The following is a 25,299-nucleotide window of genomic DNA, read 5'->3' as shown; positions in this document are numbered from 1 at the left end:
TATGCCATATGACCATGGGGGGGGTGGGGCAGGGGGTGCCAGATGAACCAAAGAATTTTTGTTGTGTATCTATATGGGTTTGTAGGTAGGCTTCTTGGTATTTTACGGGCCTGGCCAGTAAAAATGATGGTTGATCCCTATGTTATTAATAAGGGAAAAAGATAAGTATAGGAAAAGGCAGCAACCCTAGTTATAAGGCTCATTCAATTCAATGGGGGACATTATGCAAAGTGCAAAACAAGCTGAAAAGCAAGTTTATTTTTAAAGTAGGAGGTGTCATTTAAGAAACCATTTGAGTGGCTTATTAGACTGCGTATCTCCTCATAATTCTCGCTGCCTTCCAACATGTTTTTTGTACCACATTGCCACAGGGTAACACCTAGGTAGAAATATAAGGCCGCTGCACTTCCCGCAGCTGGCCAATCAGAGAAGAGTTTATTCCGCGCATACGCTACAGAGGAAGAGCTTGTTTGATTGGACTGGAGATACGCTCTAACGCGTTGCTAGATTAGGCGGGGCTCTGGGTTGCCGAGTCGTTCATGGCGCAGGCATACTGGACTGGAGAGGGACAGAGTCGAGAGGAAAGAGTAATGGCGCTGAGCAGGTATCAGGTGGTACCTGGCGGCGGGGAGAGCAGTGGTAGTGATGACGGCTGGGATATGGGGGAAGTGCGAGAACCAGACGAGGTATGTATATAGTTTATTTTAGGATGAAGAATGCCTTTTAGTGGGATGGAGTTTTGAACAAGAATAATTACTGCTCTCTCCTAGTGCCTTGTTTGGTCCAAGCATACACAAGATATATTTATTTTGATGAAACCGCAATAATTGGGTATTTTGCTGGTCCAAGATGAATTTTTGCCCCCTTGTGAAAAACGTCTCGTTCCAATAATACCAGAATCAAAGCTGACTGAATTAGTTCTTCTCTTTGTTGATATATGTTGTGCATGTACTTTCTAACTTCCCTGTTTTTGTTGGCTAAAGATGGCTATAAAGCAATCAAACGCTCTGCCCTAGCACTTTTCTTCCTATGACGGCCTTCAGGCTTCACTAGCGTATTACAATTGATCAAGTAACGTCACTTGGGGCTTCACAGGTTGTAAAGGTTCATAATTGCATGTAGTCAGGGCACAAGTCACTGTTTAGTTACGTATATTTTGCAGAGATATGAAACATTTTCGTAAATGGAGCAGATAACGTTTCTGTATGATTTATGATTCTATTTTATGAGATTATATTGTGAAAATGTTCATTTTCTAATTATTATCCCAGATTTTCATGAATGTAAAAAAGCAGGTGCGTTAAGTAAAATCATTTTTGTCACAATAAAATACGCCAAATGCTTAAAACATTGTTTTATTCCCCCCTCCAACTTATAAAGGAAAACCACCCAAGGCTGGTTAGATTTTTAGGGCAACACACCGTGGATTGTGGGGTGACCCTGCTTTTCTCTGTCTGCTTTTTGTACATGGCCTGTGTGTAGCTACACAGAGACGATATCAGCACGGAAACATGAAATGATGCATTTTCATGTAAATATCCATTCTGTGATGCTACACAAATGTCAACGCCTGGCTACAGTAGTAAGTATATGAAAGCGGTCCTGTGTATACATGTGCAGGAAGGTGGGCATTACATGTGTCCTTGCTCTTAAAGGGGTTGTTCACTGTTGAGTTGACTTTTGGTATGATGTAGAAGAGAGTGATATTCTGAGACCGTTTGGTAATTGATTTAAATTTTTTCTTATTTGTCGTTTTTGAGTTATTTTGTTTTTTTATTCAGCAGCTCTCCAGTTTGCAGTTTCAGCAGGCTGGTTGCTAGGCTCCAAATTACCCTAGCATCCATGCATTGATTTAATTAAGAGACTGGAATATGAAAAGGAGAGAACCTGAATAGAAAGATGAGTAATAAAATTAGCAATAACAATAAATGTGTAGCTTTACAGAGCATTTGTTTTTCAGACGGGATCAGTGACCTCCATTTGAAAGCTGGAAAGAAAGAAATAACGAAAACCATTTTGAAAGTCACTTAGAAATGGCCATTTTATACATTCTAACAGTTAACTTAAAGGTGAACCACCCCTTTAAAGAAGAAAGCAATCTATTAAAGTCACTTGGAGTTGCCTAACCAATTGCATTGGTTTCTTGCAATGGTCCATGCAGGCTGGGTATATAGCCAGATCTTCCAATAACACTTTCCAATCTAATGTTGATCTTGTGCAGTTGAGAGGTGACTTTGTTGTTAAACAAGAATATGCTGGGTTTTAAGCTCAGACTGCATAGCCATAGGTTCTTGTGAGCCTTCCCACTTCCTGGCTTGTTTCAGATTCCATGGTTCAGGACTGTACCACTTAAATCTGGAATATTGGGAATGTATGTAATTTCAATTTTAATAGTATAGGTATGGGATCCCTATCCAGAAAGCTCCAAAATACAGGAATCCCCTTTCCCCTTTCTAGAACACCCAATCATTCTAAATAATAGATCCTATACCATATTAAGTGGGGATTTTGAGTTTTTATATGTATTGGACTATTGTCTGCTTTTGTATCTCACCCTATTTCTGCTGAATTTTAGAAAATTGACAAGAACCCAGTGAATGAAAGCAATGAAGATATATTTAAGAAAGCTCTTACTACTGGAAATGTGAAAATAGTGGAACAACTTTTAAAGTCAGGTAAATATGCAGTCACGTGAAAGTATTCAAATACGTATTTGCTGTTGCATAACAAAGTCCTACACTAAGATTTGTTAGATGTGGCATGTTATTGCTTTGATCACTTTAGAGTAAATGGGATTTCCAGAACTTTATTTCTTGGACTAAACAGTGCAAACAGGGATATTGAAGCTACTTTGTTTGGTCCTTGCAAGATCCTTTCACTTTCATTATTAACTTATTGGATATTCTCCAGTCCATTTTTGACATGTGGTCCTGACTGAATAATGTTCCCTTTACCCTAAGCAGGATAAATGTCCAAGCATGTCCTCATACATAGTATGGACATATATATATTTTTTTTTTTTCAGAATGTATTTTATTGTTAGTTGCATGCTACTTTGCACATTGGTCAGTGTTTATATGTGACTACAAATACTAACAACAAATACATTTTTTAAAAGTCCTACTTATATAATACTAACATTTTATTCATTTTTAGGTTTGAATGTGGAGTGCTGCTTTCAATTTGGATGGACTCCATTAATGTATGCAGCTAGTGTAGCAAATCTGGAGATGATACGTCTTCTACTGGACAGAGGTGCAAATGCAAGCTTTGAAAAAGGTAAGATCTAATATTACAAAATTTGTGAGATCTTTTTTTTTAACGCTGCAGATGGTGGTAGTCTCTGGTACAGTATTAATGCACAAACTGTATTTTCCGAGTTCAAATAGTTTCTTCCTGCTGCCCTTTTTTTTTTTTTTTTTTGCACATTCTCTGTTATTTAAAAACAAGCTTAAAAGACAAGGTAAGTGTAAGTTAGCTCCTTTGAAAAGCATACCTCTAGTCTTTTTTGTAATACAGGTATGGGATCTGTTATCCAGATTGCTTGGGACCTGTAGCATTCCAGATAATGGATCTTTCCATAATTTGGATCTCCATGCCTACTAGAAAATCATGTTAACATTAAATAAACCCAGGCTGGATTTGCTATCAATAAGGAGTAATTATATCTTAGTTTGGTTCAAGTACAATGCACTGTTTTATTATTACAGAGGCAAAGGGAATAATAAAATATTTGGATTATTTGGAAAAAATGGAGTTTAAGGGAGAAGGCCTTTCCATAATTCTGAGCTTTCTGGATAATGGGTTTCCGGATAATGGACCCCATACCTGTACTACTAGATGTCCTGTATTTAAAGCCCATAATTTGTTAATGCCACAATTAAGAAAAAAACCTCAGACTTAAAGCAACAAAATCCCATCATGCAGCGCTCCTTCACCAAGAGAGAGAGCACAATACAGTATTAGGAAACCGCACATGCACAAAAAAAACTTCATGAGCACGCTTTGCATTTGTGCAGGAGCGCACAAGATTTTTTTTGCCCATGTACATAATGCTTGTGGCACCTATCTATATGACATCTGCAAAGGGAAAAATGGTGCCTGGAATGTAGTGGTTACAAAGAAAGCACCACTAAAGAAATAGACAGTATTTTTTCCAAAGTACACCTAGCAATCGGCTCAGGACTGCTGCTACCATGAGATGAGTTGAGAAACTCGTCTCAGGCGGCAGCAATCCCAAGGGGCAACAAAAAGCCACTCCTGGTAACTTAAGGGCCAAGTTATTTGTAAATGTTCATACTATTGAATGTAGTATTGTCTGTCCCTTACTATTCTATGGGTTTCGCTCTTAAAACAATGTGAGCTTTACTCAGATTGCTTGCAGTGCTGTTTCAATAGCCTGAGGCAGAAGTACAGGGAATATTAACAGATAGACAGATACTGTCATGGCAATTGTAATGCATGATAAAATGAAAAATAGCTGTATTCTGCAGGAAAAAATGGCCTGGGTGCAGTCTGGTAGTTCAGTAAATCCAGGTGCATGTTTTGAACTTTTACAATTTTGCAATATTTACTTGAAGCATCTCTGGAATATTAATAACTATTGTATCAATTCTAACAGCTGCCTTTAACAAAACTCAGATTCTGCTCAGCAGGGCCAAAGATAAGAAATGTATCAATTTAGAACAGTTTACAGAGTCGGCAACGACCCTCCCAGAGTTGATTTAAAAAGCCATGAGGTCAAAAATGAAACTACATATTTCAATATTAGTAAAAAGGTCACAAATAGAAAGTGATTGGAAGAAGTCTTTATTTCTGGTGGAATATCTGAAACCAACTGAACTGCAAAAAGTGAGGTGAACAACCCCTTTAACAGTTGCTCAATTCTATGTTAGTTGTAATTTTTTTTATTAGCTGTGTCTTCCAGAAAGACAGTACCTTTTTATGTATATAATTTAAATTATTATCTAAAAACCTAACCCACAAGGTTTTGCTATTTGTAAACTACCCAGAAGAATAAATAAGAACAACAGGGCAACTACAACCTCAGACTTAATTATTTTTTGGCTATTGGCAAACGAGCATATTTCAGCTGCAGTCCGGAGATAGAGGCAAATGTCTACTTTAAGACTATTGTCATCACTGAACACTATGTTTTAATAATTTAGCCACTTCAGGTTGTTTTGTAAATCCTTTGTTTAACAGTTCCAAAACTAAATGAGAAAATGAAAATGTTTTTGTGTTGTATAATATTTTGTCAATCATCACATATTAGAAAAATACATCTTTCTTTTTGGTCTGCTAGATAAATTCACTGTCCTTATGGCTGCATGTACTGCACATTCTTCAGAAGAAAAGATTGTGAAATGTGTGGATCTGCTTCTCTCAAGGAATGCTGATCCAAATATTGCGTGCCGGTAAGAGATGTGTTTGGATAAGTTGAAATTTAATTAGTTGACTCAGTCTTTGTGCAACAATATTTTATACATTATCTCATACCTTTAGGGTACACTTATATTTCATTGTATATTTTAAATAATTAAGTCAAAGTAGATTAGATAATCAGAAATGTTTATCCTCTACTGGGATATTCACATTACTGGTTTCATGAGGTTGTTGCTGCTGGCTTCTATTTTTATGAACAGTGTAATTTTCACTGTTCGGTCATGGCATGCTGTATACACATATCTATATTTATAAGAATATGAAAAACATCTGGTAAAATTAGTAAACCTGAGCATATGTAAATATACTTATACAACAATCTGTATTAAAACCTGCAATGTAGTCATGACCTAGAGTTACATAATTTCTTTGTAAAATTCACAATAATGGAAATATTCGTAACCATGAAGAATATTTTATTGTACTCCAATAGCAATGTTTTCTTTAAGTGTTTTCAACTCTTTTTTAAGAGTCCCTGCCAAGGGAAGGCTTCAACATTCTAAACTCTTCTTTCACGCCTGCCTTTGCGATATTGTGAACAGGGCCTTACAGTATGGGACAGAATGTCACGCAAGACTGGATTTTTGGATTTTCAGAAGCCCGAATCCCCCCCTCCTCCCTCAGGATTGTGCACATTGCATCCTTCATACCTACATCGGGAGCACAATGGACAGTGTGCACAGAGATTTAAATGGGCAAAATCTCCAACTTTAGAGTGCAGCCCTAGGCCTAGGCCCAGGCCTTTGTGGCCTGTTGTCACCACAATCAAATAAACTGTAACTGCAGGGTGAGGAGGGATATAAAATTCCTCTTAACATGCTAATTACCTGTATAGAAATGTAAAATACAATACACACACACACACACACACACACACACACACACACACACACACACACACACACACACACACACACACACACACACACACACACACACACACACACACACACACACACACACACACACACACACACACACACACACACACACACACACACACACACACACACACACACACACACACTGGTGTGAAAAACTATTTGCCCCCTTCCTGATTTCTTATTCTTTTGCATGTTTGTCACACTTAAATGTTTCTGCTCATCAAAAACCGTTAACTATTAGTCAAAGATAACATAATTGAACACAAAATGCAGTTTTTAAATGAAGGTTTACGTTATTAAGGGAGAAAATAAACTCCAAATCTACATGGGCCTGTGTGAAAAAGTGATTGCCCCCCTTGTTAAAAAATAACTTAACTGTGGTTTATCACACCTGAGTTCAATTTCAAAGGTTATAAAGCCATTTCTAAAGCTTTGGGACTCCAGCGAACCACAGTGAGAGCCATTATCCACAAATGGCAAAAACATGGAACAGTGGTGAACCTTCCCAGGAGTGACCGGCCGACCAAAATTACCCGAAGAGCGCAGAGACAACTCAACCGAGAGGCCACAAAAGACCCCAGGACAACATCTAAAGAACTGCAGGCCTCACTTGCCTCAATTAAGGTCAGTGTTCACGACTCCACCATAAGAAAGAGACTGGGCAAAAACAGCCTGCATGGCAGATTTCCAAGGCGCAAACCACTTTTAAGCAAAAAGAACATTAAGGCTCGTCTCAATTTTGCTAAAAAACATCTCAATGATTGCCAAGACTTTTGGGAAAATACCTTGTATGACAAAAGTTGAACTTTTTGGAAGGTGCGCGTCCCGTTACATCTGGCGTAAAAGTAACACAGCATTTCAGAAAAAGAACATCATACCAACAGTAAAATATGGTGGTGGTAGTGTGATGGTCTGGGGTTGTTTTGCTGCTTCAGGACCTGGAAGACTTGCTGTGATAGATGGAACCATGAATTCTACTGTCTACCAAAAAATCCTGAAGGAGAATGTCCGGCCATCTGTTCGTCAACTCAAGCTGAAGCGATCTTGGGTGCTGCAGCAGGACAATGACCCAAAACACACCAGCAAATCCACCTCTGAATGGCTGAAGAAAAACAAAATGAAGACTTTGGAGTGGCCTAGTCAAAGTCCTGACCTGAATCCTATTGAGATGTTGTGGTATGACCTTAAAAAGGCGGTTCATGCTAGAAAACCCTCAAATAAAGCTGAATTACAACAATTCTGCAAAGATGAGTGGGCCAAAATTCCTCCAGAGAGCTGTAAAAGACTCGTTGCAAGTTATCGCAAACGCTTGATTGCAGTTATTGCTGCTAAGGGTGGCCCAACCAGTTATTAGGTTCAGGGGGCAATTACTTTTTCACACAGGTTTGGATTTCTTTTCTCCCTAAATAATAAAAACCCTCATTTAAAAACTGCATTTTGTGTTTACTTGTGTTATCTTTGACTAATAGTTAAATGTGTTTGATGATCAGAAACATTTTGTGTGACAAACATGCAAAAGAATAAGAAATCAGGAAGGGGGCAAATAGTTTTTCACACCACTGTATACACACCATGTCCTCTGCTGTGCTTTCAGCCTGATGCACACCCTAAGTTTATAGCAAGATACTGCCCCAAAAGTACTTGTTGCAAGTGTGGTTAATCCTTGCTTGCAACAAATCCTTTTCTGGTTGGCGCAATTTCCCCTACATTAGAGATGGATTAGTAAAGAATATTTTCTTTAAGGCAATGGATGCATAACACAATATTTCCAATTTAAAGTAGAAAGAAATGTAAAATCATTGGGGTTTCCAAGTTGTTAGGCATTCGCCCTTCCCCAGGGACTCTTTTTGCTGAACTCTAAAGGTGGGCCATACACGGGCCGATAAAAGCTGCCGACAAACAGAGTTGGCAGGTTATTGGACCGACGGGCTTCCCCGATCAATATCTGGCCGTAAATTGGCCAGATGTCAATCTGGCAGGGCTAAAAATCCCTAGGGCCCATGATCGGATCAGTCGGATATCGCCCACCTTAAGGTGGGCATATCAGGGAGAGATTCGCTGGATTGGCAACATGGCCAAACAAGCAGATCTGTCTGTGTATGGCCACCTTTACCCTTGTCCAGCACTCCTTCTCTTCAAGAAATGTAAACTTCTGGGGGTACCTTTTCCGCTATGCTGCAGCGCCATATTGTTTTGGTATCCCAGACATTCCCTGCACTCATTGATGCTAGTACAGAAGTCTATAAACATGCTTTGTACTGTAAGTTCACTCTCCTGGTGTGGTGCAGGGACTGCTTGGTAGACAAGGCAAAAATGTAAGTGTGGTGCCCAGAGTAAAAAATACTTGGTTTTACCTTTTATTTGCCTTTAATAAGATTATTATCCAACAATTTTTTTTCGAGAATGAATGAATTTAGAAAAAAATCTTGAATTTTAAACAAAATAAGGCATCTGCCTCTTAAGTATTTCGTTGTGATGTATTTTTACATGCCCAAAAGTATTTTAGGAAATATTTAAATTCTGAAAAAGGTACGTAAAATGCTGTATGAATGACCTTTGTTATCAAACGGCAGAGGCTGTGTAGAATGATTTACAGCAACAGGATTGTTGAAGTATTCCAAGGCTATCCATGAAGACATTTCCTCTCCACTGACGTCTGTTGAGGGATATGCTTTGTTTGCTTACACTGGTCAAAACCCATGCTCTTCTTAAGAGCTTACATATTAATTACTTTAGCACCTCTCGATTAAGTATAGTATTTTAATCTCTTACCTGGACCATTATATAGCCCAGGAGGCATCGTTGTTCAATTAACAGCCCAGCCACCTACTGTGTACCTAAATTCTCACCACCACCACTGTAAAATTCTGCCATGCCAGAGCATTATATGTTCACTAGTGTGCTGACGTAAAGTATGGAAAACTGTATCAGAAGATCAGACATACGCTTGCTATCAGTGACAAATGCATGAAATTAATTTTCTTCTCTCCAAGGCTGGTTAATAATTTGTGTATGACTGTTAACTGTTCAGAAATGCTGCTTTTTATAAAATTCCTTTTATACTAAATAATTTTCCTTGTTAAAAATGTGAATAATTTTCATTTGTTTATTTCAACTGAGCTACATGTAATAACTTAGACCTTGACTTAAACTCATCTTATAATCTTACATTTAACCTGCCACATATAATTTATTTATAAAAATAGTAAAACCTGGGAAAATGTGATCTAACCATAAAATTCTTCCATGTTAAGCTTGTTAATTTGTTTTCAAAACTACATTACATTTTGCAATTTGTTTTACTGTCTTGATATAAAATGTCTGCTTTAATCATTTTAATGCATTTGAATGTGAAGTGTTGGCTTAAAAGTGCCATTGCACTGACTATATTAAACTATATTTGGGACATGTGGGTAACATTGTAATATTGTACATAGTTGTAAATTCCTAATGAGATTTGCTGCCAGAAATTCATAGTGAGCTGTTAAAATACATAGTAACAGTACATCTAGTCACCACCTAGTTAGTACTGTGTATGCTTTGTTTCAACACCTACCTTGTAACTTACACCTTTGAGAGTTCCTGACATACCAAAACTGTCATTGCATAATTACAGTTATTTCTTTTAAAGGGGTTGTTCACATTTAAATTAACTTTTAGTATGATGTAGAGAGTGATATTCAGAGACAATTTGTAATTCTTTTTTAATTGTGGTTTTTGAGTTAGTCAGCATCTTATCAGTTTGCTGTTTCAGCCATCTGGTTGCTATGGTCCAAATTCTCCTTATTTCCTCCCCAAAGAGGGGAGCTACAGGTGTTCCCCAACGAGGGGAGCTACAGGTGTTCAAACTTTGTTGTTGTGTCCTACTCCTCCTTGATCATAACATTACTACAGATGTGTGATAAAATGGTAAGAGCCAAATTTAGGATTTGTTTCAGAAATTGTCTCCAGACTCCACTGTCATGTTTTATTATTAAAGAGATACTGACACCAGAAATCAGCATGACCTATAGATAACTTTTAATGTACGTTCATATTTTAAAAGTAGTTTTTAAAAGTAGTTTTTTAGTGTCAGTATCACTTTAATTATGAACAATTTTGGTCACGTGTAACATTGCTGCATAGAATTGTAGTAAATATTTTTTTTACCAATGCTACCAATTAAAGTTCAGAGTGCTAAATGGGTGAAAAATTTAGGATGCATATGTCTCAAAATTTGCACAATTACAACTATACATGTTCTCATTGATCTTAATTCATGGCAAAAAAAAACACACTGCATTTTCCTTAATTGTAAGCAAGCTGAAACATTGCGACTGGCAAAAAATCTGTTTTTTAAACTTGCTTGAATGATGAAGATATACTTTCAGTTGGTTTCTATGGCATCTTGCATGTTTTAAGTGGTGTAATTTTGATTTTTAGTTTAAGGTTTTTTTTAATGTATTTAATGTGGTGCCTACCTCATGTTGACAGGGAGGCTGATACTGTGAGGTTAACTGCCACGTAGGCCTGTACCATTTCCACATTACATTACACTATGAGGTGTCCCTTCCACAGTTTATTTCCGGATTGCAGCAATGTTATATCTTTTCTTACAGTTTGACACTAGGGAAAGATTACAACAAGCGAATCCATTGCAAATTATATAGCTTAAATTAAACAGTAAGCAATTACATTATAGCCTTGTAACAGCATGAAAAATCAAATGCTGTATTTGGGACCCCTGGAAAACCTGCATTGACACTACATGGTGCCGAACATATCCCTTCTCGACACTTAACCAATTAAAATTGCCATGCATATTGGTAGCTGTTCAAAATGAATGCTATTTGGATTTTTTTCTGTATATATTTCTTATGTTCTCTGTTACATTGGTAATTATCATGTTCCATTAAGAGGAGACTTTTAAACCATTGGAACAAACACTGCGGACATTAGTTAATATGTCCAAAAAATCATGCCATTGTAATCGCTTCATTGGATTGATTTATTTTTTTGTTATACAAAAGTAAGAGGCCATACGTTTCTAGAAAAATTTAAACATTGGAAAAAATTAGAGGAATAGGATTGTTTTGATACAATATGATTTATGCAGTTTAGTTATCAATACAAGGACTCTTCCTCTTGTTAATCTATTTTTTAATGCTATTTGTATGTTTACTGTATACATCCTTGTTATACAGTGCTGCAATATATGTTGGAGCTTTATATTAATGCTGTTCATTCTAATTATTGCTTAAAATAGAAAGCTTTTATGTAATTAGGTACTTTCTGGATATTGGGTTTCCAGATAAGGGATGCCATACTTTTAATAAACATGTATGTATTATACTACGTTTCAGTATAAAATTGAGGTCACATGATAACTGAGGTTAATTTGCAAATTTCAGCTGAAGTGGCAGGAGAATTATTTAAACAAAATAATTGGCAAATAAACAATAAAATTGGTTTATAAAACGATTACCGTATATACCAGAGTATAAGCAGAGTTTTTCAGCATCCAAAATGTGCTGAAAAAGTCTACCTCGGCTTATACTCGGGTCAGCGGTACCCGACCCGAGTCGCTGAGATTGCAGTCACTTTTAATCATTCCTATACCAACAGTACACTTGGGGAGAGACTGCAATATCCCACAATGCCCTCTTGTTGGTTATATGAAAGAATAACAGTGTGCCCTCTGTTGGTTATATGAAAATAACAGTGACTGCAATATCACACAGCGCCATCTGTTGGTTATATGAAAGAATAACAGTGACTGCAATATCACACAGCGCCATCTGTTGGTTGTATGAAAGATTAACAGTGACTGCAATATCACACAGCGCCCTTTGTTGGTTATATGAAAGAATAACAGTGACTGCAATATTACACAGCGCCATCTGTTGGTTATATGGAAGAATAACAGTGACTGCAATATCACACAGTGCCCTCTGTTGGTTATATGAAAGATTAACAGTGACTGCAATATTACACAGCGCCCTCTGTTGGTTATATGAAAGAATAACAGTGACTGCAATATCACACAGCGCCCTCTGTTGGTTATACGAAAGATTAACAGTGATGGCAATATCAAACAGCACCCTCTGCACATGGTAGTGGGACAGTGGGACAATGCACACAGTAATCTGTTTGGCAATTCTCTGTCACCATTAACTTTGCAAAGAAGTCCGGTTGATCGCTGGAGGGGTCGCTTTGGCAGAATGTGCGCTGCTGGGAGACAGGGCTGTAGTTGTGTCTAGGCTTATACTAGAGTCAATAAGTTTTCCGAATTTTCGTAGGTAAAATTAGGTACCTCGGCTTATACTCGGGTCGGCTTATACTCGAGTATATACGGTATGCATTTAACAATATTTTATACATGGATTTTGGGGAATTATATATATATTTTTTTAAAATTTAGTTTTCCTTAGGAAGCAAATGACACCACTTATGTATTCAGCTCGAGAAGGGCACCCTCAAGTGGTTTCACTTCTTGTTGCACATGGAGCAAATATACATGCACAGGATGAAAATGGATATACAGTAAGATGATTTAAAACTATTTTATTTTCATATATTTTTGAAAATTGGAATTGTAGGTTTTTGTATGCTAAGAAACACACACAACTTCTGATCTGATGTGTTTGCATTATTCGATAAGTATAGACAATCTGTGAGGTTTTTCAAATTAGAGGGAACAAAACAAAATTACAGTTTTGAGGATTTTAGTATCTTTAAAATTCACTTAACCAGTCACCGGATAAGATGTGCAGTTGGTCCACTTGTTACGCTACTCATTGATTACATTTATGATATAATTTACTTTAGCCAGGTTTTCTGTTCAAGCTAATTGTCAAAATATTTTAATTTTAACTGAACACCATAGTGTCGGGGAAGCTATGCCCTTTTACACTGAAAGGGTCAACGGCTTATTGTTTTGAATCATAATTTTTGTACTTAAGCCAGTTGATTGTTTTGTCTTTAATACAATGCAGAATGTCTGCCAAGTTTCTTTTTATTTACATTTGTTGCTAAGGCTGTTGCAGAATACAGACATGACAAATCTGAGAGGTCCTTTTATTTGAACATATTGGTGGAGGGTGATCATTTGATAGGTGGTTTGCATTCATATGTATCTTTTTATAACTTTCATACATTTAATTACTTTCTAGCACATTGATTAAAAACAGGGACATAGCAGTGAAAAATAAACCACCAGAAGTGCAGTAGCCTGTTGATATCTGGTACTGTGACTTACTGCGATTTTTGCCAATGCATTGAACATCATTCATTCATTTTAATCATTGACTAAAGCATTTACTGCATGTAATGGGTCAGACATTTTAAGCTTAACTGCTCCTCCTGGCTAAATCTTATAAGATGCCATAAAGTTTGAATGTGCTTTCTTTGCCTTAGGGGCTAGCATGGGCAGCACATGATGGGAGAAAGAATATTGTTTTGAAAATGCTGGAACTGGGAGCTGATAAAACGTTGTCAACAAAAAATGGTGAGACACCTGCAGAAATAGCAAGGAAATTCAACCATTTAGAGGTATGATATAAACATTACAATTATGGCTAAATACATTGCCACTCCCTAATGCAATTTGCCTGTTCTTCTGAAAAAGTGTTGAAAATAGCAATTCTTTGGTATTCACCTATATCTTATTCCACAAAGAAATTGTAAAATGGACTGGACCAAACAGCTTCACAACTTGTAAGAAATATTTGGACTTCAAACAAACTATTCGCCTTTAATTTGTAAAAGTAAAATCATCTGTGATGTCGCAGGTGCCTGAAATATAAGAAGTATATATAGAATTCTTACCAAATTTCTGTTGAATTTTTATTGGTGCTTCTGGTGTCCCAAGATGTCTTGCCGGATATTATGACAGTATTAGTGAATAAGAACATCACTCACATGTAAATTCTGGCCCCTTACCCTTTATTTTAAACCACAGACTGACTTGTGCATTGAATTCAGGTTTTTTGTGGACAAATCATCCATTTGTCAATATAAGACTAATTGAACCACTTTTTAATGATAAAAATTACTTCTCATTCTGCTGTAATATTCAAACATTTAATAAAACATGGATAAAAGAAAGAAAACAAAAAAACTAAAGGTGAGAAAAATATTGTAACAAAATTGCCAATCTCAAGGCGACAAGGCCATTGTTAGACATTCATGCTCCTGTGTTCACCGTACAAAGTAATCAAGAAGTTTGAGGTCCATGGCACTGTATCTCTGTGGACACAGGAAAAATTTATCAAAGATTAGCGAAGGATCGTTCACTTGTAAATGGACCGCAGCTCTTATGCTTGGAAGCAAGCATAAAAAATCCTGACTGGAGTTAACCAAAACACTCTCTAAAAAGTCAAAATATTTGTGGAAGAATCTCCTGCAGCTGCGGAGATAAAATTAGAATTTTGGCAAAGAAGCCTTAAAAAAAACACCCTACAGATAAGACATGGAGAAGGTTAGCTGGTGTTTTCTGGTTGATTTGCGACCCCTGGATCTTGGGTGCCTTAAGTCTGTATATGGCATAATGAAATCAGGAGATTACTATGCAGAATTAACCCAGTGTCTCCATTGCATTGTTCTCTTCCATCAGCATAATGACCTAAAGCACACATCAAAAAGCAGTAGGTAATAGTTAAAGGAGAAGGAAACCCAGTGGGCGCAAAAACCCTCCCCTGTGTTGCTTCCCCTCCCTCCTCCCCCCTGGCCTACCTGTCCCGCTGGGCAAATGCCCCATACTTGTTACTTACCCTTCTGCGCAGGTCCAGTCCCAGAGTTCACAGACGCCATCTTCTTCCACGCGATCTTCTTCCTGCTTTGACCGGCGTTTTGGCGCATGCGCAGTAGGAGCATTTCGCCGGTATGGATCTACTGCGCATGCGCCAAAAGTCACAGTTTTCCGATTTCACTTCGTGACTTTTGGCGCATGCGCAGTAGCTCCTACTGCCCATGCCCGGTCAAAGCAGGAAGAAGACAGCTTGGAAGAAGATGGCGCCTGTGAACTCCATAGACTGGACCTGCGCAGAAGGGTAAGTAACAAGTTAGGGGCATTTGCCCAGCGGGACAGGTAGGCCAGGGGGGAGGAAGGAGGGGAAGCAACACAGCGGAGGGGGGGAGGGTTTTTGCGCCCACTGGTTTTCCTTCTACTTTAAAGACAAAACACTCGACTGTTCAGAGGTGGCCAACAGGGGCTCATTTATTAAGTGGGCAAATTTGCCCATGGGCAGTTAACCATAGCAACCGATCAGTGATTAGCTTTTTAAAGCCAGCTGCAAGTAAAACAATGAATGCAACCATCTGATTGGTTGCCATAGGTTATTGCCCATGGGCAAATTTGCCCAGTGTGGATAAATGACCCCCAGTGAGTCCAGATGTAAATCCCATTGAACACCCATGGAGAAAGATGAAAACTTTAATTGGCCATAGGCATCCTTCAGATCTGGAAAAGTTGGTGTAGATTTTGCAAAATAAAACTTCAAACTGTCGTAGAGAGATGTAAAATAACTCATTCATGCCTATTGGAAATGCTCTTCTTTAGTTATTTTTTCCAAAAGGCATTCTACCATATATTTAGGGGGTTATTTATCAAAGGTCGAATTTGTGGGTTTTTTTCTACCTCGAATGAACGCACAACTTGAATGTTTGGTTTTCTCTAGTGGCCCTCCTGTCAGTGCAGACACTCTGGGATTTGTCATCCTTCACCTGTGGAGGCAGGACCGAATAAAGATGTTGACTCCTGGCCCCTCCTCCTGTATATATGGGCTGGCTCCACCTTCTGTCCTCTGCTTTTTGTCCTGCCTTGGAGGATAGGACAGTAAATCAGATATCACTGATTATTATTATTTTTTTATTTTTTTTGGACTGTCTAAAAGGATTTCTTTAACAACTTTAAGGACACACAGAGCTGCCTAATAGGTGTGACTAAAACAAGTAGGCAAATCCTGGAGAGAATTGCCTAAAGCCGTAGGTGACACACAGAGCTGTAACAGAGTTATCAACCTGGAGGGTACGCAGAGCTACCCTCACAAATAAAACAGGTTGTACAGGAGCCCCAGGACTAACCAGCAACAGAACAAAAACCGTGAGGTTCCACAAGGGCAACCGAGGCAAACTGACACATGGCTAGGAGCCTGCTAGAACCGGGTAGTATAACCCTTCCTTTCACACAAAGAGAGGTAGCCGAGAGATTCATCAGGCAGCTGGGAGCATAGGCTAACATTCCGGTAAGGGAGTTAAGACAGCAGAGTAGACCTAAGCACTGCCACATTACAAACTCCCCATATGCAGTAATCTGGCCACAGCAAGTGTAAGCAGTTGCTAGGCAATGGGACGCACAGGATATCAAGTGCGCCAAAGACTTCTTCACGCAATTCTAGTGGAGGTGTACTGATGTCACAGGACGGCACCACATAACCGCCCCAGAAACAAGGGGAGTAGGAGGCAGTGCATGCACCATGTGAATACATTGCATTGCCCAACTGAAAAATCAACAATGGAGAAAGCAAATTCCCTAGCTGATTTGAGAGTAGACATTCAGTCCATAAAGAAAGCAGACAAATTGCCCAAATGTAAGAGCTGCCGACACTCTAAGAAAGTTTCAAAGGAACTACTGCTCAGACTGTAAATGCAGTTCAAAAAGAGCAGAGACATAGGAGCCATCTGTATTGTCCCCATAGCCTATGCCATCGCTAACCGCAGAAGGGCCTACCTCAACTCCCAATACGGAGGAGAGGATTTTTACCAGGGCTAACAAAACCAACCACCCCTCAGTCAGACGCAGCAGAAGCCACTGCATATACACCATGGAATCAACCAACACCATGTCCCCCCAGCTCAGGTACCACCTCAATTTGGGGAATTCTTCAAGTGGATCATGAATACTGTCTAACCACAACCCACAACATCTACGGGAAATACGCAGACAGGTAGACAGACAAAGAAGCGTAAAGCCCCAGTAACACTAGATTCCACTTCAGAATCGGAAGAAGGGTTGGCGTCAGACTCAGAAGAAGAGGTAACCCCTCTTCCAGAGAGAGACACCACAGATCAGATTCAATCCACAGATACAAAATCAGAGGACGAGCACAGATTATTGGGCGTTCAAAAGAAATCAAAATTAACGTTTCCTATATTCAACTCCATTACACAGGCTATCAAAACGGTAGGAAACCAACCAGAGAGATGTATAGCTCTCAGTCAAAGGTTCTTTAAAACCTATCCTGTGCCAGAGGACCACCAAAAGAAATGGGACAGAGCCCCCAGAGTGGACGCTGCAGTGGCCCGTCTGTCCAGACATACAGCACTACCAGCCGAGGAGGGGGAATGCAAGGATCCATTTGACTGCTGCATGGAATCCACCTTGAAGAGATCCTACGTCCAGGCCGCAGCAATACTGTGTCCAGCAGTGGCTTAGCTGGGTTAACCCGCACAGCCAAACACTGGGCACAAGAACTAACTCGACCCCCTCCTTTAATCAAGACCGGAATTACAAGGATTGGTAGACAAACTGATGACTGCAATCACATTTCCTTGCGGAGACCGCCATTTGCATCACCAAACTAGCTGCCAAACAAACGCAGTAGTCACGAGACGTGCCTCATAGCTCTAACACTGAAAGATACAGCATCTAAACTGAGACTTCTATCCTTAGGATTTACTCTTCGGCCCGAATCTCAAGCAGATTATAGCAGAAGTAACTCGAGGGAAAAGTGAATTCCTCCCCACAGGAAGGAAGCAAAGATTGACACGCCAAACAAGTTTCCCAATAGAAAGTGTTGTCAACACAGACCAGACCTTTTCGTCCCTTTCCCTCGAACTTCAGGACATCTATATCCGACTAGACAGACAAACGCAGAACAACTTGGCACCAACAAGCCTGTACCAACACAAAGAAAACAACCGCCAAAAGAACATCGGCGTGACTCAACCCAAAGAGGGCAGAGTCTAGTAGGGGGCAGACTACAAAGAATGGGAAACACAGGTAACAGACACGTGGGTCCTAAAAATAATTCAACAAGGCTACATAATTCCATTCTCATACCACCTAGAAGGTTTCGCACATAATCAACTTCCACCAACTAGCAACAACTCCTACTGCAAACCAGCGACTCAATATTGCAAGCAGGGGTAATACAAGAGGTGCCACAATAAGAGGTTTCTATCCCAACCTCTTCTAAGTAAGAAAAAAATGAGGACACCTTCAGACCAGTGCTCAACATAAAACTGTTAATCCCTATGGTGACCAAGCAAAAGTTCAAAATGGAGTCGGTCAGATCAGTTATAGCGACTTTGGAACCCAACAACTTCATGACTCCCATCGACTTACAGGATACATACCTACACATACCGATCTGCCCTGAATCCTGCAAATTCCTACGATTCGCTATAGGCGACCGCCACTACCAGTTTATGGCCTTACTCTTTGGACTCTGTACTGCGCCACGCTATGATAGAAAATCCAGAAGCACACCAATGAGTTGCTTAGTGAAGTCTGTATTTTAAAGGGCAACATTTTGGGCCCTGTATACGGATACATATGGGCTTAATAAAACACAGACTTCACTAAGCAACTCATTGGTGTGCTTCTGGATTTTCTATCATATGCATCCATGACCCTGTGCAAGGGAAGGGCCTTCCGGTAAAGCACCCAGCACTTCCAACAAGTGATCTTCAACCAGGTAGAGCACTCCATTATCGTGCAGTTCTGTACTGTGCCACGTGATTTTACCAAGATCCTAAACCCAATCATAGTCTATCTCAGACTGTTGGGAATAAAAGTCCTACCTAATTTGGACAACCTGCTGATTTCCGCACCATCGGCAGATCAGGCAGTCAGACACCCAGACGTGCCTTAAAGTACTGACCCAACATGGTTGGCTGATAAATTAGCGCAAGATTGCACTACAACCAAGCCAAAATATCAGGTTTCTGGGCTTCAACTTCAACTCTCAAAGACAGTGTGTTCTTGCCACAGGACAAGATAGACAAACTGATACAGACAACTCAGGAATTCGAAGCCTCCCACACAGTGTCGGCAGAAGATTGCCTAAGACTACTTGGACTGATGGTATCAGCCCTAGAAGCGATACCATTCTCTAGATTTCAAATCTGACCACTCCAAAACCATTTTCTAAGTCAGTGGAACTAGTACTACAAGGACTTAAAACAACTTGTAGACATATCCGACTCCACCAAACAAAACAGAGTGTGGTAGATGGTTCCAGAAAACCTCAACAAGGGCAGAAACTGGGCCCCCATCCACTGGAAAGTGGTAACCACAGATGCCAGTCTCAGAGGCTGGGGAGCAGTTTCACAATCACACAATACAGGGCAGATGGGCGCCAGGAGAAGACAAGTTACCCATCAATATCCTGGAACTTAGAGAAATCGCTCTCGCATTGGAAGGCTGGTCGACACTCCTACGATGCTACTCAGTCAGAGTACAATTCAACAATGCCATAGCAGTGGCATATGTCAACAAGCAGGGAGGCACACGCAGCAAACTAGCCATTCAGGCAGTTACAAGAATCCTAAGATAGGCGGAGCAGACGGTAACCAACCTTTCACCGGTATTCATACCAGGAGTACAGAACTGGGAGGCAGACTATCTGAGCAGAACGACAGTCGATCAAAGGGGAGTGGTCACTAAACTACAAGGTGTTCCATCAGTTGGTACACAGATGGCGCACCTGGAGATCATGTTAGCCTCAAGGCACAAAACCAAACATCCAGTTTAGTGTGCCAGAACAAGGGATCTGGGAGCGGCATACCTGGACACCCTAGTCATTCCCTGGGACTTCAGAATGGTGTACGCCTTTCCATTTCTAGCAATCCTAAGCGGGGTAATCGGGAAGATAAAGCAGAGCAGTACTACAACAAAACCCGATTGTTGTACACCCGACTGGCTAAACTGGGTATGGTACACTGACTTAAGCTGACCATAGACGCAATGATCCCATACGATTTTCGGACCGTGTGTGGAGAGTCCCTACATTTTTAGTCCTGCGGAGATCAGTCGTTTGGCCGATCGAACAGGTTTGAAGATTTCTGTCGGCTGCCAATAATTCCTCTGCATGTATTGCCAATCGTATGATTTTTAGTGGGAGACAGTCACCAGCTTTGTCGGACATAACTTTCGTATGATTGCTGTCAGGGGCAGAACATCGGCTGATCTGTTCTTTAACTACTTTATTTGATCTGAATGGTTAGTGACAGGTCGGATCTTTGCATCTATGGCCAGCTTTAATCCAACTGTCTATATCCAGACCCTGGCGATTTCCTTTCAGACCAGACTTGCTCACTCAGGGACCTCTCAAAAATTACAACTTCGTCTGACGGCGTGGCTTTTGAGACCGGGTGGTGGACCGAACAGGGGTACTGGCAAGTGGTTGTCACTTAAAGTTACAGTCTTGGTAGCCATCACATCTGCTAAGAGAGTTTCAGCGCTTGCTGCACTTTCCTGCAAGGAACCATGGACTTCACTTCATTCAGACAAGGCGGTACTTGGGACTGTACCGGGCTTCTTACCTAAAGTAGTGTCCAAATTCCACATTAACCAGGACATTATACTTCCATCCTTTTGTCCACAGCCGACACATGAACAAGAGAAATTACTTCACACACTAGATGTGATGAGAGCCCTGAAAATCTACTGAAAAAGATCCTTGTCGTACTGACGATCCGACAGCTTGTTTGTTTCAACACAAAGGGCTAGCTGTATTGTCTAGTGGAAACAATCAACATAGCCCATGACAATCGACAAAAGCCCAGACCATTTGCAGAAAAAGCCCACTTTACGAGCGCATCATGGGCACTTCAGAATATGGCAACAGCCGAGCAGATCTGCAAAGCAGCCATCTGGGCTTCACCAAGCACTTGTATAAAGTTCTATAAGTTAAATGTTTTAGCTTCATAGCCGGGTGCGTTTGGCTGAAAAGTTTTACAGTGTTTATAGGCTAAAAAAAAAACCCTCCAATTTATCAATTTTTCGAATGCACACCACAGTATAACTTATGAAAAAAATTTTTATTTTATTTTTTTGGAATTTCAGATGTTTATGGAGTTCTTTGTTTATGTGGGGTATATTTTACCTTTAACAACCTCTCATAGCAGTCAACTACATTCCGGCATGCTTATTGTGCATGTGCTAAATGTTTCCGTTTAAGAAAAAATTTACTTATGAAATTCAGAATGAAATCATAAAATTAATCAAAACATCTGAAAATTCTTGAGGATTCTCCAGTTTTATCTAGATAAATACATAGCCCCATAGTTCTTACATCTGTCCTTTAGATGCCTCCGATTCATAACCTAAATAACAATGCCAAATTCTGTAGTTTTAATCCATTTTTTTTTTTTTTGCCTGGTGTGCGGGTAACATATTTTTTAAGTTACCGTATATACTCGAGTATAAGCCGAGTTTTTCAGCATCCAAAATGTGCTGAAAAAGTCTACCTCGGCTTGAACTCGAGTCAGCGGGCAGTAGCTGAGATTGCATTCACTTTTAATCATTCCTATACCAACAGTTCGCTTGGGGAGAGACTGCAATATCACACAGCGCCCTCTGTTGGTTATATGAAAGAATAACAGTGCGCCCTCTGTTGGTTATATGAAAGAATAACAGTGACTGCAATATCACACAGCGCCATCTGTTGGTTATATGAAAGAATAACAGTGACTGCAATATCACACAGCACCCTCTGTTGGTTATATGAAAGAATAGAAGTGACTGCAATATCACACAGCGCCATCTGTTGTTTATATGAAAGAATAACAGTGCGCCCTCTGTTGGTTATATGAAAGATTAACAATGACTGCAATATCACACAGTGCCATCTGTTGATTATATGAAAGAATAACTGACTGCAATATCACACAGCACCCTCTGTTGGTTATATGAAAGAATAACTGCACCCTCTGTTGGTTATATGAAAGAATACAGTGACTACAATATCACACAGCGCACTCTGTTGGTTATATGAAGGATTAACAGTGATGGCAATATCACACAGCGCCCTCTGTTGGTTATACAAAAGATTAACAGCGATGACAATATCACACAGCACCCTCTGCACATGTTAGTTTGACAGTGGGACAATGCACACAGTAATCCGTTTGGCAATTCTCTGTCACCATCAACTTTGCAAAGAAGTCCGGTTGATCGCTGGGGGGGGTCGCTTTGGCAGAATGTACGCTGCTGGGAGACGGGGCTGTAGTTGTGTCTATGCTTATACTCGAGTCAATAAGTTTTCCCATTTTTCGTAGGTAAAATTAGGTACCTCGGCTTATACTCGGGTCGGCTTATACTCGAGTATATACGGTACACTTATTGTGATCAGATGTAAATGTAAGAAGTATGTGTCCTGTGTGAACAATCCAATAGCATACCACTTTACAAATCAGTTAACTTTGGTGGGAATAAATAAAGCCACATCCAAATATCAAAAGATGTTCATACGTTTGTGCGGTGTTTTGTTTCTTTTTTTAAATAGATTTTCAGCATTCTTTCATTTTCTGCAAATATGGGTCAAGGTAAGGTGACTTTAAACAGAGAAGAGGCCATCTATAGATATCTGAAAATTCAGCCGGACCAGGAGTTGAAGCATACAAGGCAAGTACTAGTTCTATGAACATTTTTTGTTGTACAGTCTGTAAATGTACACACTATGATGCCTTACATCAATTATTTTCTAATTTGTAAAACTTAAATTCTACATTTGTATACTACATATAGCTTTCAGTTTCATTGTGCATGCAGTATATGTTTTTAAAAATGGTCTGTTAGTACCCTATTTAGCTCCGAATATCTAAGCCCATGTGCCCTAGTCGCTCATGCTAATTGTACTGGTTTCTGTGCTGCCATGTAGTAATTATCTGTATTAATCAGCCTTATATTGTGGAATTTATATTCTATGAGTACTGTATATTGGAGGTCCCTAAGCTCAGTAAGTGACAGCAGCACAGAGCATGTGCAGTGAATCAGCAGAAAAGAAGATGGGGAGCTACTGGGTGGGGGCTATATTTGGAGGCACAGATCTTCCCTGCTAAAAGGCTGGTACAAAAACCCAAAACATAATGTACAATATTTCTATCTTGCTTTTTAGTTAAGCATTAGTTCTCCTTTAAAATACTACTACATCCCCACAATGAATACTTAATCAACAGTTTATTTCGTAGTAAGTAAGAATCTTAGAAATTAGTAGTAACGAATAAGGGGTCACTGCAATAATAAGTAACAATAAGTGCATTATTAGAAATACAATTCACATACATTTCAAATATAATTATAATACAGATTAAGTGCTCATTGTCAAGGAGACAAAGGGATGAAGGACGCTGCCCCATAGGGCTTACAGTCTAAATGGGAGGGTAATTTACAGACACAATTTGGAGGTGTATTAAGTGCTGTAAGTTACAGTGTGTGACACTGCCATATAAGTGCCAGTTCAAGTGTTATCCAGGTGCTCCCAGAGGTAGTCTTTGAGTTTAGTTCTAAAGACTTTGAAGGAACATTTTCTCCGGAGAGATTCAGAAATAGCATTCTGAATATAAGGAACAGCATTGTCCATTAATTGGCTCATGTATGCATGCCCTTGGTATGTTTGTATGCAGCCTTTAATTCTTAAAGAGGTGGTTCACTTTTAAGTTAATTTTTAATATGTTATAAAATGCTGTATTCCTAGAAACTTTTCTATTGTTTTTCATTATTTTTTGCCTTCATCTTCTGCATTTCTAGCTTTCAAATCAATGAATCACCGAGCAACCAAAAACTATTGCTCTGTGAGACTACAATTTTATTTTCTTTGGATTACTTATCTTGCTATGGTAGGCCTCTCCTACTCTTGTTCAAACCACTGCCTGGTTACTGGGGTTAATAAGACCTTAGCAACTAAATTTAGATGTTGAAATATGAAACTGGAGAGCCGCTGCAGAAAAAGCTAAATAACGGAATAACAATAATAAATCAAAAGTGAAGACGGATTGCAAATTTTCTGAAAATATCAATGTCTGCCTCATACTTAAAGTTAAAGTTGAGCTAACCCTTTAAAATGTCAATTTTCTATTTAGGATTACACAATGGCACATAATACTAAAAATGTATATATTTAAGAAGCAGGTATTTGCATATGAGCAGTTTTATGTAATATACAGTATTTTTTATAGAGACCTGCATTGTTTGGGGGTATGGGGTTCCTTTAATTGGCAGTTTAGGTCACTGCTGAAGTGTTGTTGCTAGCAAATATAGATAAGTAACTGGGTTAGATGTTCATTGGGGGTCATTTATCAGTGCTTGGAAAATTTGCACCTGGGCAGTGACCATGACAACCAATCACATTTTTGTTTTCATAGCTGATTAGATTTCTACAGTAGCCTATTGGTGCATTTTTGTTGAAATAACAATACAATGTGCATTAAATCGTAAGCAGTTTGCGGACATAGGCTTCCTGCACATATACCCCAGCCCAACAGTCCTGCTTTCCCACACCTAACTGCAAAAGGCAGAACTGTGCAACGGGGTTGGCAGCTTAAAGCTGGCCACAGACGCAAAGATCGATCGTACGAATCAACGTACGATCGGATTTTCCTATCTCCCGACCTGCCACTAACCATTCAGATCAAAGTTTTACCGTTTCGACCCAATAAAGTAGGTAAAGAACAGATCAGCTGATTTTCTGCCCCTGACGGCAATCGTACGATAGGCAAAGCTAGTGACAGTCTCCCACTGAAAATCGTATGATTGCAATACACGCAGAGATATTACCCGCAGCCGACAGAAATTTTCTAACCTGTCCAATCGACCAAACGACCAATCTCCGCCGGATGAAAAATGTTGGGACTCTGCACACACGTTCCGAAAATCGTACGAATCCTATTCGTACGATGAGATCTTTGCGTCTATGGCCATTTTAAGTCTTTGATTCCCAAACAGCAGGGGGATCATCAGGTGTACAGGAAAGCAGGATTGTTTGTG

General features: G+C 39.5%; 1 protein-coding gene across 1 annotated transcript in view; it reads left to right on the top strand.

Annotated features, from left to right (window-relative positions):
- Window positions 1–522: 522 nt before the first annotated feature.
- The window catches only part of asz1.L (ankyrin repeat, SAM and basic leucine zipper domain containing 1 L homeolog), a gene marked incomplete at its 3' end in the record, with an annotated part of 41,747 nt that continues 16,970 nt past the window's right edge, over window positions 523–25,299 (top strand). Inside the window, 7 exon segments of the mRNA NM_001091030.1 lie at window positions 523–686; window positions 2,576–2,675; window positions 3,157–3,279; window positions 5,306–5,417; window positions 12,740–12,851; window positions 13,725–13,859; window positions 22,820–22,938. Coding sequence (NP_001084499.1) covers window positions 591–686; window positions 2,576–2,675; window positions 3,157–3,279; window positions 5,306–5,417; window positions 12,740–12,851; window positions 13,725–13,859; window positions 22,820–22,938 — 797 coding nt within the window. The 5' untranslated portion in view covers window positions 523–590.

This window comes from Xenopus laevis, chromosome 3L (genome assembly GCF_017654675.1).
Source record: "Xenopus laevis strain J_2021 chromosome 3L, Xenopus_laevis_v10.1, whole genome shotgun sequence".
In the NCBI taxonomy this organism is placed as follows: domain Eukaryota; kingdom Metazoa; phylum Chordata; class Amphibia; order Anura; family Pipidae; genus Xenopus; species Xenopus laevis.
The sequence above is the reverse complement of the archived record's forward strand: the minus strand, read 5'-3'. Positions and strand labels throughout refer to the sequence as shown.